Source organism: Ornithorhynchus anatinus, chromosome 8 (assembly GCF_004115215.2).
Source record: "Ornithorhynchus anatinus isolate Pmale09 chromosome 8, mOrnAna1.pri.v4, whole genome shotgun sequence".
In the NCBI taxonomy this organism is placed as follows: domain Eukaryota; kingdom Metazoa; phylum Chordata; class Mammalia; order Monotremata; family Ornithorhynchidae; genus Ornithorhynchus; species Ornithorhynchus anatinus.
The window spans coordinates 50,851,598-50,866,488 of NC_041735.1; the positions used below are offsets into that span (position 1 = coordinate 50,851,598).

Consider the following 14,891-nt stretch of genomic DNA (forward strand, 5'->3'; position numbering starts at 1 on the left):
TAAGAGACTTATGTTTCTGAATTGGGCATATAAACTCATCAATCTTGCATATACATCTTTAATATTTTTATGGTATTTGGTAAGCATTTACTATGTGCCAGACCTTGTATGAAGTGTAGGGATAGATACAAGGTCGGACACAGTACATATCCCACGTGGGGCTTAGTCTTAATCCCCATTTTACAGATGTGGTAACTCAGATCCAGAGAAGTGAAGTGATTTGGCCAAGATCACACAGCAGGCAAGGGATGGAGCCAGGATTAGATCCCAGGTGGTTCTGACTTCATGGGCTGGGCTCTATTCACTAGGCCATGCTGCTTCTCAATAATAATATTAATAATAATTTAATATCAACTTGAAGTTAGAAAAACATCTAGGGATCATAAGTGTTCTTCAGTTTATTGTAAATTAGTTGACAGTGCTATGCTATTAATACAAGGAGAGGGGAGAGAATAATATTAATAGTTGTGGTATTAAGTGGTTTCTATGTGCCAGACACTGTACTAAAAGCTGGAGTGGATACAATTAAATCTGGACCCACTCCCTATCCTATGTGGGGCTCACAGTCTCAATCTACATTTTACAAGTGAGGTACCTGAGGCACAGGGAAGTGAAATGACTTGCCCTAGGTCACACAACAGACAAGCGGCAGAGCCGGGATTAGTACACATGTGCTGCACTCTACCCACTATGCCATGCTACTTTTTTTTAATGGTATTTATTAAGCACTTACTATGAGCCAAGGCATTGTTCTAAGTGCTGGGGTAGATACAAGGTAATCAGGTTGTCCCACATGGGGATCACAGTCTTAATCCTCATTTTACAAATGAGGTAACTGAGCCACAGAGAAGTTAAGTGGTTTGCCTAAGGTCGTACAGCAGACAAGTGGCAGATCTGGGATTAGAACCCGCAACCTCTGACTCACAAGCCCATGCTCTTTCCAGTAAACCACACTGCTTCTCTAATGTGATATGAATACCAATATGATGTTAGTAATGAAGGGAAAATCTAGGTGATGTCCTTTTTCCTCTAAGCCCTGGGGGACAGCAGTCTCCTTCCTTTCTTCACTTCATGCAAGTAGATGAATACATCTAGAGAGAAGGAACTAGTTACCAATGATTTGGAGATTGACAGACCTGCATATCTTCACTGGATCACAAGATGGCATTTCTTGAGTGCTTACTCTGTGCGGAGCACTGTGGAGCACAGCAAAGACAGAAGGGTGGGTTGTAAAGCAGAATTAAATAAAGCCATTATGCAGTCCATTAGTTGAAACCATTTTCTATTCCTCACGGGTGATAAAGACTCAGTTTTTATGTCTAGGCTTTAAACTGAAAATAACTGATTGAGTTTGACTCAAATTTTAAGTGCCCTTATTCGGCATGACTGCTGAAAGTAAGAATTATTAGTTCTAAAAAGAGGATGCCAATAATCCAACCTGAAATTGAGATATTACACCAAACATAATAAACACGTCTAGTTGCAGTATTGAGTCAAGTCGTGGTATCCAGCCCAGAATTCTGGTTCAACAGTAATAGCTACAAGGTGCTGTCTCCTTGACAAATCTTTGCCAGAAAAGACAACTTTCCTTAAAGCTATAAATACATGAAGGAGGCCCTTAACTAGTATACCAAATAGACTTGTTAATTGAGCTCAGAAATCTAATTTGATGAAACATTCCACTGGCTTCTTAGCAGTATCAGCAAGTACTATAAAATCATAAAGTCTTGAATTCAGAGTACTTATTCATGCTGTAAATTCAAACGTTAAACCACCGTACTAAACTATGTTCTAATCCCCTCTAGATTGTAAATTCTTTGTGGTCAGAAAACATATCTATCAACTCTGTATTTGTAATCTCCCAAGCTCTTACACAGTAAGCGCTCAGATATGATTGATTCTTCAAAGCAAATCCACAACTAAGAGCTACTCTAACTTCTTTGGTTCTAATCAAGGAGCCCATAATGTTTTTATGTACAGTGCCAAAAACCATCAAATACCAGCTTGATCGATCTTAGTAATCAAACGGAGTATCTAATTCAGTCTTAATAGATTTCTTCTCACAAATATGATTAATACAAAGGCAAGAAACTCCATTAGTATAAATCTTATTTTCTGAAATTACATAAGTTTTATGCATATTCACTTTAGATAGATTGCTTTGCCACTTTGGATCCTTAATGAAGATAAATTTTCTGTGCTGCAAGTCTTTAGAATTCATACACAACACCAACTGAATATATAATTTTTTTTTCTGGCTATTCTCACCTATACCCTGGAATCCAGCTCTTAAAGACTTCAAGGAAAAGAGCTTTTCAATCCACTTTTGGTAACTTAATAACTCTTGCTATGATATAAAGCACCTTACTCATTGAGGCCTATTTCTTTTTTTTGTTGGGGGGGGAAAGGGTTCTAATTCCAGCACTGCCACTTGTTTGCTGTGTGACCTTGGACCAGTCACTTAACTCCTCTGTGCCTCAGTTATCTCATCTGTTAAAATGGGGATTAAAACTGTAAACCCCATTTGGGCGTATCCAACTTGATTATCCTGTATCTACCCAGCGCTTAATACAGTGCCTGGGGCCTAGTTAGTGCTTAACCAATACCTTTTTAAAAAAATACGCAAATAGCTGATCACGCTCCTCCATGTAACCTCCCTTATAGTCTGAGCCCTATTCATCAATATTGTACCTTTGGGAGGTAGGCAAGCATTAATCCCCATTTGCAAAATCACAGAAACAGAGCATCTCACAGAAAGTCATTAATTAGGACACAATCCCACTACATTCAGAAGTTCTGGTAGTCACTCAGCACAGGTAATTTGTTAAAACTAGGAGAGGACTGTGGCTTCTATTAGCTTTCATAATGCACTTCCAAACTATTACCTTGACTCCTCTGTTTAATCTTCTGCTTCATTTCCAAATGGAAATATCCCAGGCAATACCTTAACAGTATTAATGACTAGGAAAGAAAAGTTTGTAAACAGTATTACATCTAGAAGCTTTAGTATTACAAGCTTTGTAGAACTGGGGGCGGTTCTTGATTTCTCTTGCTGAGATACAGTTGTTCAGCACTAATACCCAGAGGGAATAACCTAAAACTGGTAATGCTTAGTGTTTTGGCCTGCATATCCTAGCCTCCTTCTTGAAGGTCACAGTTGTAGCTTACAATGACAGGTGTAACCCATGTATAGAAGAGCATTGTTCACAGACACACCTGATCTGATGTCCATTTTCTTGTCCGTTAATAGTGTGCCGTAAAATAAAACTGCAGGAGGTAGATTGGAATTCCAGGATATATGGTTGCTGAATTTACACTGTGCCCATAGGATGAATGCAAATATGTTAAAAATGTTGCAAAAACCACCAGGCCCTCCTGCCTGGATCTCCCTCCCCTTTGTATCCAATAAGCCCCTCTCTCCCCATTTTCAAAGACCTCCTAAATCATATCTCTTCCAGGAAACCTTCCCTGACTTTGATGATACTCACCCTACCCTCCCACAGCACTTATATACATAGCCTTATATTCTTGCTTCCTCTACCTGTAACTTATTATCATGGCTCTTTCCCCCATTTGACTGTAAGCTCTCCTAGAGCAGGGATCATGTCTACCAACCAACTCTAATGCACTTAGAATGGTCTCTGCATAGAATAATGTGCTCAAAATTATGCTACTGATTGAGGTGAATATAAGGCTAGAAAAATAAGTACATATGCTAAGAATTGTTGACCTCTAAGAAGCAGAGCTGAGGGTAACCCAAGAGGGCTGCATGAGGAAGGTGAACTTGAAGAGGGAGAAGGATAGAGTATGAGCACTTCCTGACTCTTCTCTGAAATTTTATCCCACTGACATTATGTACAGAATATGTTGCAAGTAAAAACAAAATGGTTTGCAATCTCCAAGTTGTTGCTCTTGGTAGTAATTTTTTTCCTCCCCTTTCCATATCTTTTCTTCCCCTTCCCTGTTCCTCCCTTGCCTTCCTTCCATCCTCACAATGTTTATACAGGTTCTCGGACTGTTGGTATGGACACTAATAGCTGGAACAGAATACTTCCGAGTTCCTGCATTTGGCTGGGTGATGTTTGTGGCTGTATTTTACTGGGTTCTTACAGTCTTCTTCCTAATCATCTATATGACAATGACCTACACCAGGATTCCCCAGGTGCCATGGACCATGGTGGTAAGACAGAGTTTAACTGAACAGAAGCCCTTGTGTGCATGTAAATGTGTTTATTGTTTTCTTCTCTCTCCTGAATCTGCTCTTTATTGAGATTTTTCTGCAAAAATGAAAGTTTATCTACCAAAGATACATGCATTTCGCAGTCTTTACCAATCCCATTAAAAGCCAGTTATTTTAAACTTGAGTTAAGCCCCATATGGTACATGCCCCACTCTCCAGAGGACTTGACTAGCAACCTTTCTTTACTTTTTTTTTTATTATTTTAATGGTATTTGTTAAGCACTTACTATGTGCCAGGCACTGTACTAAACACATGGAAGCCAATCAGGTTGGACATATACTGTCCCACTAGGGACTCAGTCTTAATACCCATTTTACAGATGAAGTAAACGAAGCACAGAGAAGTGAAGTGACTTGCCCAAGAATGCACAACAGACAAGTGCTGGAGCAGGGATTAGAACCCAGGTCCTCTGACTAACAAGCCCATGCTCTTTGCCCTAGGCCAACACTGCTTCCTGGTTTTCTCCTCTAAAATGTCCGAGGGTCTTCATCTCCTGTTACCTGGCCCTCCTAATCTTCTCCACAATCCTTCACACTGATTGGCTCAGCTAAGTATTTACACTTCCCTCAGGAAGAGGCAACATGGACTGAGCCCACCTGACTTTCTCCTTCCCCTAGCCACACCCAGTGGCTAGTTCCACACCCAGTGGAACTAGCCACACCCTGCTTTAGTGCCCCGAGGACACTTAGCTACTACTAGCTATTACCACTACAAGGTTGTTCATGGTTTGATGTAAGCTTTCTATGGGCAAGGATCGTGCCTACCAACTCTATTACACTGTACTCTGGCATGTGCTTCATACATTGCTCTGCACATAGTAATCACTCAAAAGATATGATTGTTTAGTAGACTGGCTGGCTAGAACTGGATTAAAATGTTGATCTCTGGTCAGGCTTAATAAGGGTACTCACTGGACCCCGAATTGGAGCTAGAGAAGACCACTTATGAGGAATTCAGAGTAGGTTGTAGGCCTGGACATTTCCTGTTATCTGACCTGCCATAGTACCTCAATTTCATGTGATAAGGGGATTAACTCAATCAGCCCATACAGAGGTCCCTCAGCCTACAAGGAGGACCACTTTGAGGAAAGTAGTATAAAGAGAAGCCTTGTGAAGTAAAACCCAGGCTTCCTGATGAATAGGAGGCTAAGTTCCAGGTGACAATTGAGCAGCTAATTTATACCACAGAACTTTGGAGCAAGTTTCGAAGAGTTTGGAAGTCATTCTACCTTCAGTAAGAAATCAAAAGCTACATGCTGAACTCAGGTGCTCCGATTCCCTCTTCCCCTCCTCTCTGGAGGAGTTATGCTAAGGACAATATTTACAAAGCACTGTTGAGCTCACAAGTTCTTGGTCCACAGAAGCTGCCTCCTTTTAAGCTGTGTTCTAAGAAAAGGTGGTGAAAGTGAATCTGGACCAGTTTTCCATAGCAAAAGAAGGGTTTGGTATTAGATCTAACGAAGTGTCTTAGTGTAAGCAAAGGATTTCTGAGCTAAGGCTGTCATACAAAAGGCCTCACTGGAGTGAAGTTGGATAGCTGAGGTAGGTGTTTAATTAGTGGTTCAGAGCACAACCACCAGACAAGCTAAATGAAAATATGATATGAAAAATATGAAAAATCCCAATACAACCCTCCCCACTACCCCCCGCTAATTTCTTGTCAGTTTACGATTCTTCACTAGAATGATTTGCTTTAAAGAAAAAAATCCAAGAACTTTTGGAAACCATAGTTCCTTGATCCTGAAGACATTGGAGGAGAGGGGTAGAAAAGTGTGAAGTTCTTGTATTAGATTCTTAGAATGTGTAATTTTTTTGTGCATTAATAGGGTAATGCAACAAATTGGACAGTGGACTTTCAAAATGCCTTAAGGTTCTATGAGATGCAGCAATAATAATGGATTAAATTGGAGTAGCCATAGTTCATCTTATTCCCAATTAGTAATTAAATTTCTTGATTTGCTCTAACAAGTAGTGCTAATCATTTATTATTTTAAAGCAATATTAAACAAGTGCTGTACAAACCTATCCTTGTTCTCTGTCTCTGTTTCTCTCTCTCTCTCTCTCTCTCTCTCTCTCTCTCTCTAACTAAATTTAGCTGAAACAAACATGGGTTCTGACTAGAAACCAAGGCATAAACACAAACAGATCAAACAGTCAAATACTTGTAGTTGTTTGGATTTGTGTGCTACTTCAGGATGTTTTTATATCTGGCATAAACACCCACAAGCAGCGTGGCTTAGTGGATAGAACATGAGCCTGGGAGTCATTAGGATGTGGGTTCTAATCCCAGCTCTGTCAGATGTCTGCTGTGAAACTTTGGGCAAATCACTTAACTTCTCTGTGCCTCACTTACCCCATTTGTAAAATGGGGCTATGTGAGCCCCAAGTGGAACAGGGATTGTGTCCAACCTTGTTAACTTGTATCTACCCCAGCACTTAGAACAGTGCTTGGCACATAGTAAGTGCTTAACAAGTACCATAATAATAATAATTATGTCTTCTTAAGGGTTGCTCAGCTGAGGAAAATGGTTGCCTATGTGTCAAATTCCCCCCCTCCCCAAACCCCTTGTAAACAATGTTCAAAAGTCTGGTATTAGAAATGATTCTGAACAATTGATGGTGCTTATTGAGTGCATACTATGTAAAGTACAACCCAGGTTTCTTGATGAATAGGAGGTTAAGTTCCAGGTGCCAGTTCAGCAGCTTATTACAAATGAAATTCCACCACAAACATTCTGATGTACCAACCTAAATACACCATAGGTGGTGTTTAGAAACCTGCATATCTAGAATGCACTTGGGGAGCCAGCAATGCAGCAGCTAGTTGAACATGTAAATCACTTCATCAGGTGGAGGGTTATGATCTCAAAACCCATGATTATCTCTCTGGGCCCTGACTGATAACCCTGCTTAGAGAAGGAGGTTCATGCCAGCGTGGCTCAAGGTCCATTAGCCACATGGCCTAAGGAACCTTATGATTGTCTCCCCCCTAGACAGTTAAGCTCCTTGTAGGCAGGGAATGTGTCTACCAGGTTGGTTATATTTTACTTTTCCAAGCACTTAGTACAGCATTCTGCAGCCAGTGAGCATTCAATAAGTACAATTGATATGATGCTGTCTGGAAAGCTGTCTTGATGAGAATTCTGGAAATCATAACCTACCACAAGTCCACAGATACCTCACTTTTTAATAAGAAACAAATTTAATTTGGGATGACAGGGTTTTGTTCCTCAGTGTGCAAGCCCTTACCTTCGGCAGTTGAGACATTTGGCTATAATTTTTGTAGTAACACAGTATTGGTGTGGAAAGGGATGCATATAGTAGTATACAAAGTTGAGTTTAGCCTAGATGGCACTTGGCCAGAACATTCTGCAAATAACCACTGGCACTTAGTTACAAAACAAACTCCTCAATTGCAGTGAACTTGGATTGTAAGAATCAGATGATGGTAACATACTGAAAATGGAGGGCAAAGTGAGCTTGTGTTCTGACCTAAGGTTTCATGTCCTAAACAGCTCTTTGCCAAATTACTGCTCTGACGCTATAGTAGCTGAGCCCTCTCTAAATTGTGTGCTTTGGGGGGAGAATGAAAACTGGGAAATCCCCAGCCAGTTAACAAGGAATCCTATCATCCACTCCTCTCTAACGTTGGTAATCATTCTTGAGACCTTTCAGAATCATAGGTCCACTTAGGTGTTGTGGAGAATTTTATTATTCCAAAATGCCGACAAACCAATTTTACCTATTTCATTCACTTACAAAAGCTGAAATATGGCTGTGTATTTTTGGCAAATGGAATATTGTGAGGCTATTGTAATCTTCCAGGAATACCAATAGGATATCAGTTGAAAGGTTATCAATTTTAGATCCTGAAGTTTCACTTTCTGTATAGTTTAGCCTGGTAGGATTCCCTCTCCCCTCCTCCCCTCAAACCTCCCCCCTCCCCCCCCCCCCCCCCCACCATACCATCTCCATCTACTGTACAGCATGTCTCTGCCTCTGGGCCTGTGTACAAAGATCTCTCATCTCTCATGTAGAAGAGAGTTAAAATGGCAAAACCAAACTAAAAGTTCTTTTATATAATTCTGCTTGACCCAAGACCCAGGTTCAGTTCTTGTGTTGGCCTTTTGAATTTTTATTAGATTAAACTTTCTGACCAACTACTGTGACTTTATTTTTATAATTTTCTCAGATCCTGTCTTATCCCTTCTTATCCCTCACTTCCTCTTCTGTTTTCACCAATCCCTTCTCACATTTGTAAACACTGCTTTCTTTGAGAAGCAAACATTACTCAGCTCAGGAACAGTGTTAATCAAGTCATAAACATTTGGACATATTTTCCCTTGCCAGTTAAATAACCTGCTCATTTTCTTCTCAAGCTAAGAACTGGAAGGAATTTTCCTGTTCCCTGCCTCACTTTTAGATTCTAGTGACCAAAAAAGATAACGCGAAGCAAGATCTCAAGCAGTAGGCAAAGTCATCACCAGATGATGGCTGGTCACGTTTCTTTGTAGTTGTTCAGCATCTTTTTGGAAATGAGCTTAGTTGGTTTTGTGGTCCGAAACCACTCACATTACTCTGTCGTAACTAACTTTTTAACATAGTAGAAAAGCGGGAAAGATCATTTAACAATGTGACCTTGGACAAGTCACTTAATAATTATGGTATTTGTTAAACGCTTACTATGTGTCAAGCACTTAACTTCTCTGTGCCTCAGTTACCTCAACTGTACAGTGGAGGTTAAGACTGAGCCCCATGAGGGACATGGACTGTGTCCAATCTGATTAACTTGTACAGTGCCTGACACATTAAAAAAAACACCCAAATTTGAAAAAAACTCTCTCAGAACTGAACATCCAATGTAAGAATGTGTAGAACTGCCAAGTCATTTCTAAGAAGGAGACTCACTGCAATGCTCTTCTGTGTTTTGTTCTGACACAGGGGCTGTGCTTTAATGGAAGTGCCTTCATTTTATACCTCATTGCCGCCATTGTAGATGCCTCTTCGGTTACTAAAGAGCAGGACAGCCACAACTACAACAGTTGGGCAGCTTCTTCGGTAAGTAAGCTTTGTTGTAACTTGTAGTGTTCTGATGATTAAGCAGTGGCCATGTTTTCTATCACCCCTCTGAGGTGGTGTTTGTATGGGACAGGCATTGATCTTCTCCATTTCATTATGGAATGGCTTTAGCTGTCAACCAGCCAGTTCTGAAAGTGTGATCTTAACTAAGGCAGTCTCCTATGAGCTACCCAAATGCAAATATCAGTTGGAGTAATATTAATAGTGATATAAGTACTTATGTGTCATGCACTAGGATAGATATGAGAAGATCAAACACATTCCCTTCTCCTCCACAGGGGCTCACAGCCTAAGGGGTAGAGAACAGGAATTTAATCATTTTACAGCTTAGAAGACTGATACTCAGGGTAAGTCAGGTAACTTGCCCAAAGTCACATAGACAAGTGGAAAAGTCCAAATTTAGAGCCCATATCTCCTGACTCACAGTCCTGTACTTTTTTCCCATTAAGCTGTGGGTAGAGTTGGAGAGAAGCAATTTAAGAGTGTAATTTGCACTCATTAACTCCATCTTTTCTTTCCTGCTTTTGGCCTGAACTTGCTTCTGCCCACCCCCGGCCCAACCCTGGGGATGGCTCCAATTTCCTGAGGTTCATAGAGGTCACGTAGGGGGCTGAAAGCAGATGAGGTAGGGAAGGCTGCTAGCACTTCTTCCCCTGAAAACCTAGAAGACTCCAAAAGCCAAAGACCCAACCGAGCAAATGCTGATGCAGTGGGCGTCAACTCCATCGTAATGAGTTGTGCTCGGATGGTGGAGCAGAGCAGATTAGAAATCCAATCTAGAGCTTGGAAGAGTAAATTTCTTTCTAGTTTAAGCTTTCTTTTCCATGCCTCATCCCTTAAGGTTCTACTATCCAAAGATGCCTTTCAGGAAATCCTTCCTTCCTATAGGGACCAACTTTTCCTGGATGAAATTTGAAAGCATACCTAATATTATTACTACTACTAACAATAATAATCTCCTAATATACTACAGTCCAGCCCACACACTCCACTCTCCTAGCACCAATTTACTCGCTATGCCCTGATTTCATCTTTCTCACCACCAACCCCTTTCCTATGTCCTTCTCCTAGCATGGAACTCCCTCCCCGTCCATATACGCCAAGCCACCATTTTCTCTACCTTCAAAGAATTATTAAGGTCACATCTCCTCTAAGAGGCCTTCTCCAATTTAAGCCCTCTTTTCCCTGATTCCCTCTCCCTTCTGTGTCATTATGCAATTGGATCTGTGACCTTTGGATATTTGATATTCACCTCAACCCCAAAGAACTTATTACATATCTTTAAGTGATAAAGTATTTTTTCATATTAATGTCAGTCTCCTCCTCTAGATTGTAAACTCATTATGAGGAGGAAACTTGTCTGCTAATTCTGTTGTACTCTCCCAAGTGCTTAGAGCAGTGCTCTGCACATAAAAAGCATTCAATAAATGCCACTGATCTATTGAATGATTAATAATTGTGGTATTTGGTAAGCATGTATGATGTGCCCAGCATTGTATTAAGCACTGGGGTAAATAAGAGATAATCAGGTTGGGCAAAGAACTGCCCCACCTAGGACTCACAGTCTAATGGGGAGTGAGAATAGGTATTTAATCTTCATTTTACAGATGAGGAAACAGGCCCGGAAAAGTCAAAAGGTCTTGTCCAAGGCCACTCAGCTGCTAAGTGGCAGAGCTGGGATTAGAACCCAGGTTTTATCTGAAAGAGTCTTGCCATCTGACTTATTACACAATGTCATGCTTTTGTGGGGAAAAAGAGACACCAAAAATAGAGTGAATTGAATCAGGAAGGTTTTAGTTTGAAAGAACAGAAAAATTTTGATGAGTACTTGTTACTGTGTGTGATTCAGTGAAGAAAACTTTTTTCTTTACAGTTCTTTGCCTTCATGGTTACAATCTGCTATGCTGGAAATGCATATTTCAGTTTTATATCTTGGAGATCCAGGACCGTTCAGTGAATGCCATTTGACCATTTCAAAACCAGTATCATTGTAAAAGCAGCTGTAGGTATAATGTATATTTCAAGACACTATGTATGACAAATGTTTTTGTATACTTGGTGAAATTTTATAAAAATGGTTTCTTTCAATTAAACTTTATGTACCACACACCCTTGCCTGTATCATAGTTTACGATCTTTGGAAGATGCTGCAAATTTCATAAATCTAATTTTCATAGTATAAATGTAACTGAAATGCTTAGAAAAATGAACTATCAAGCCTGTAACCCTAACTTTGATTAAATGTTTTGATAATGTGATTAAATGCTACAAAACCACAAGTGGCATTCAGTGATTTGTAATAGGTAAATGATGCGGGAAAATTGGAGAGTTTGCATTTGGGCTAAGGAGTCTTTATGTTGTGGCAGTATCTCTTTATACTTTTTTTTTTTAAGCACCCATGAGGCAATAGGATGGAATATGCTGAAGCAGGGTGCCATGAATCCCTTTTAACCTGCTGGGTGCCTCTCTCAGATCTACAAGGCCAGCTGGGAGGTAGCCTGTTTAAGAGTGAGAGAGGCAGATGATGTTGAAGCCCTGCACCATAACAATGCCACACATCTTCTTTCGCCTTCCTTCTTTCCTTCTCCACCTCTAACCAGTAGTGTTTGAATTATAAAGCACTGAATCTAGAACTGCTTTGAACCCTGGGTGACAGGGAAGAGGATTGAAAAATGCTTACTGCTTCTGGACACTGAGCTAGTCTCCCTGCTGTTAGACTGCTTGGAACTCTATCGTCTGTGATCCGTAAAGTTTCATGACCTTGTAAATGTGTATTAATAAAGTTGTATTCAAGCACTTTGTTCCAGGGACTGTACTAGTCACTGGGATAGATACAATGCAGATCAGACCAAATTCCTGTCCCATGTGGGACTTTGCCTAAGGGGGGAGAGAGAATCTTATCCCCATTTTCACAGATGAGGAAACTGAGGCACAGAGAAGTAAAGTGATTTATCCAAGATCACACAAACAGGCAAGGAGCAGAACTGGGATTAGAACCCAGGTCTCTGCTCTTTCCAATAGGCCATGCAGTGGTTTTCTCTCTCTCCCCAGACTAACCCCCTCTTTCTCTTCTAATCTCATCCTTCACTTAAAAGCTGTGGCCTTCTCTTAAAACCACCTTCACTCTGTCTTGGGTTCTCTTGACCCTCAAAACCCTGATCCTTATATTCCACAGGGCCCTATCTCACTTGCACCCACCTCCATGTACTCGCCTGATTTGGGTGAAATGGATCATGTCTCCTTAGTGATCAAGACTTTTTGGATATTTGAGTGTTTGCCCAGGTCCACTTATACCAAGAAGCCAAAAGGTCAACCTTATTTTTTTTCTTCTTACAATCTTGTGTGGTGGTTTATTTTGTGTCTTTGGTTTTCTGAGTGTTACTGATAAGAATAGAAAGTTTTCTATCTCTATTATTGCCCTAAACATGTTTTTTGGGGTGAGCTTTTTTTTAATGGTTCCTTTCACTGGGCTTTTTATGGCACTTCTGACTGACTTCCAGCACTATCTGTGGTTTGGGTCTCCTAAAGGGGATGTTTGGGGCAGTTCACTTGTGGGCTCAGCTTTTTGCTCTAAAACTTCTGAGAACTTTCTCAGGGTCTGTACTTTTTGTTGATATTTAGAGTTCTTTGGGCCATAAAAGAGCATCGCGTCTCTCTCCGTGGGTAGGTATCTCTATAAAAATGTTTGTGTTTTATAACGCATGCACACAAACACACATATATATGTGTGTATATATACATATATATATACATATAAATACCATTATTATTATACGTACATATATATGTGCATGAATGAGGAAGGAAAGTCATCCAACCACAGAGGGTTGGTAGTACTCATCTTTGTGTGGGTGTCATGCTGCTTGATATGTTTAATTTTATTTATTTATTTTTGTGGATGGATGGAGAGGATTTTTTTTAATGTCTTTTGCTTTTAGGTAGCAGGGCCACCTTATGCATTGGTTAAAGAAGCCGCTTTCCCAGGCTCCCCGATGCCAGTTGGGTTAGCCCAAGACTGGCCACAGCACCCAACACCAGGTGAACGGAAGCTAGAAGTGGCCAGGGCAGACGATCCAGGCTCAGCCCATGTCCCGCTGCATGTCAAGTCACCCTAATGACTCACCAGACTACAGAGGAGCTAGAAAAACTCCTCCCTCCACCACTTGGTCCGCCCTCTACTGCCTCTCAACTCACCGAGCCAGTGAGAAGGCTGGAGAGGCTTTCAGCTTAGTGGGCTGTAAAGCCAGCAAAACCACTAGAGCAGAGAGAGCAGTGGATTTCCCCTTCTGTTGTTGATAGTCTTCTGTTTTCTGTTTAGAGAAAAGAGGGTGTTTCTCTTTTCCCCCACCTTCTTTCTTTCCTTGGTTAGGCATGGCTGCCAAAGTATTGTATATGAAGCTCTGTCTATCCTCATATATACCAACATTTGCATTTTTGGTCAGGGTTTCCCCTGACCTCAAGTTCTGGGCATTGTGGGCAGGTAATGTGTCTACCAACTCTGCTTTATTGTACTCTCCCAAGTGCTTAGTACAGTGCACATAGTAAGCACTCAATAAATGATTGGGTGATTTTCCCCAATCTTCTTTGCCTTTGTAAGTGATATTTCCCTTCCCTCACCAAGGGACCACCCCAGGGGGAAGAAGGAGAAGAAGGCCGTGTTTGACATATAGGAACTTGTTGCTTTTATGGTTTGACAATGTCTTCAAACCAAGTCCCTCTTCCATATAATAGTGGATTTGTTTAACATTGTTGGACTTTGCAGTGCCTCTCCTCAGAACACAGTCCTGGCATAAAGTATGCATACATTTTGTGGGGTGAAACACTTCAATAATGATCATATAGGGTGAATCTGAAGGCTGATCGAATGTAATATACTATGTAATGAACCCAGATGGGATATGGTCATTTAGGATTCTCTTGAAGGAGACATCGCGGCCTTCCATTTACTGGCTCTAGAAAGGTAAAGAAGTTTTATCTCTTCATCCTTGGGCTGTCAGGCTGTCTTAGGCTGAAGGTTAGCGTCCCGCTGTGCCTTTTATATCCTAGTCATTTTGCTTATTTTTTTGGTCTTTCAAAAATATGTGCCCCGAGTTTGTGGCAATATCCCTTTAAGGAAAGCTGGCATCTATTTTTAACAGAGGAAATTACAATTTCCTCTTTGGGCTCTGAATGATTTTGTCCATGAGTAATTTTCAGTAAAGTGGGTGTGAGATGACTAAAGCATTAGTCTTATGACTCTCCAAAATATTTATCATAGTTCAGATATAGTTTTAAATTTGCTTTTGGTTTGGCTCCTGAACTAGGCAGAGTTTTGTCAATGCAAATAGTCTCCAGTGATTAATTTATCAAGAAATTCTTATTGCAAGAATAATATTGCTTCTCATCTGTGTTCACCACTGGATTCTTCCAAATCTATTCTGTACTTGCTGATGGGAGAAAGTGGGGTTGTAATTTGTGCTTATCCATTCATAACAAATCAATAAAGTGCTCTAGGCATTTAATTTTGTCTATATTGCCCCTTTTGATTTGCACCAAGGCAATACTGGGGATAAGCATGTTCTATATTAGGTCT

At 40.6% G+C, this 14,891-nt stretch overlaps 1 protein-coding gene across 2 annotated transcripts in view; it reads left to right on the forward strand.

Annotated features, from left to right (window-relative positions):
- Positions 1-11,598, forward strand: part of CMTM8 (CKLF like MARVEL transmembrane domain containing 8) — a 53,868-nt gene extending 42,270 nt beyond the window's left edge. For both annotated transcript variants that reach the window (XM_029070096.1, XM_029070095.1), the window contains 3 exons: positions 4,007-4,180; positions 9,182-9,298; positions 11,193-11,598. In XM_029070096.1, coding sequence (XP_028925929.1) covers positions 4,007-4,180; positions 9,182-9,298; positions 11,193-11,276 — 375 coding nt within the window. In that variant the 3' untranslated portion in view covers positions 11,277-11,598. The remainder of the gene's footprint in view (positions 1-4,006; positions 4,181-9,181; positions 9,299-11,192) is intronic.
- The last annotated feature ends 3,293 nt before the right edge of the window (positions 11,599-14,891 follow it).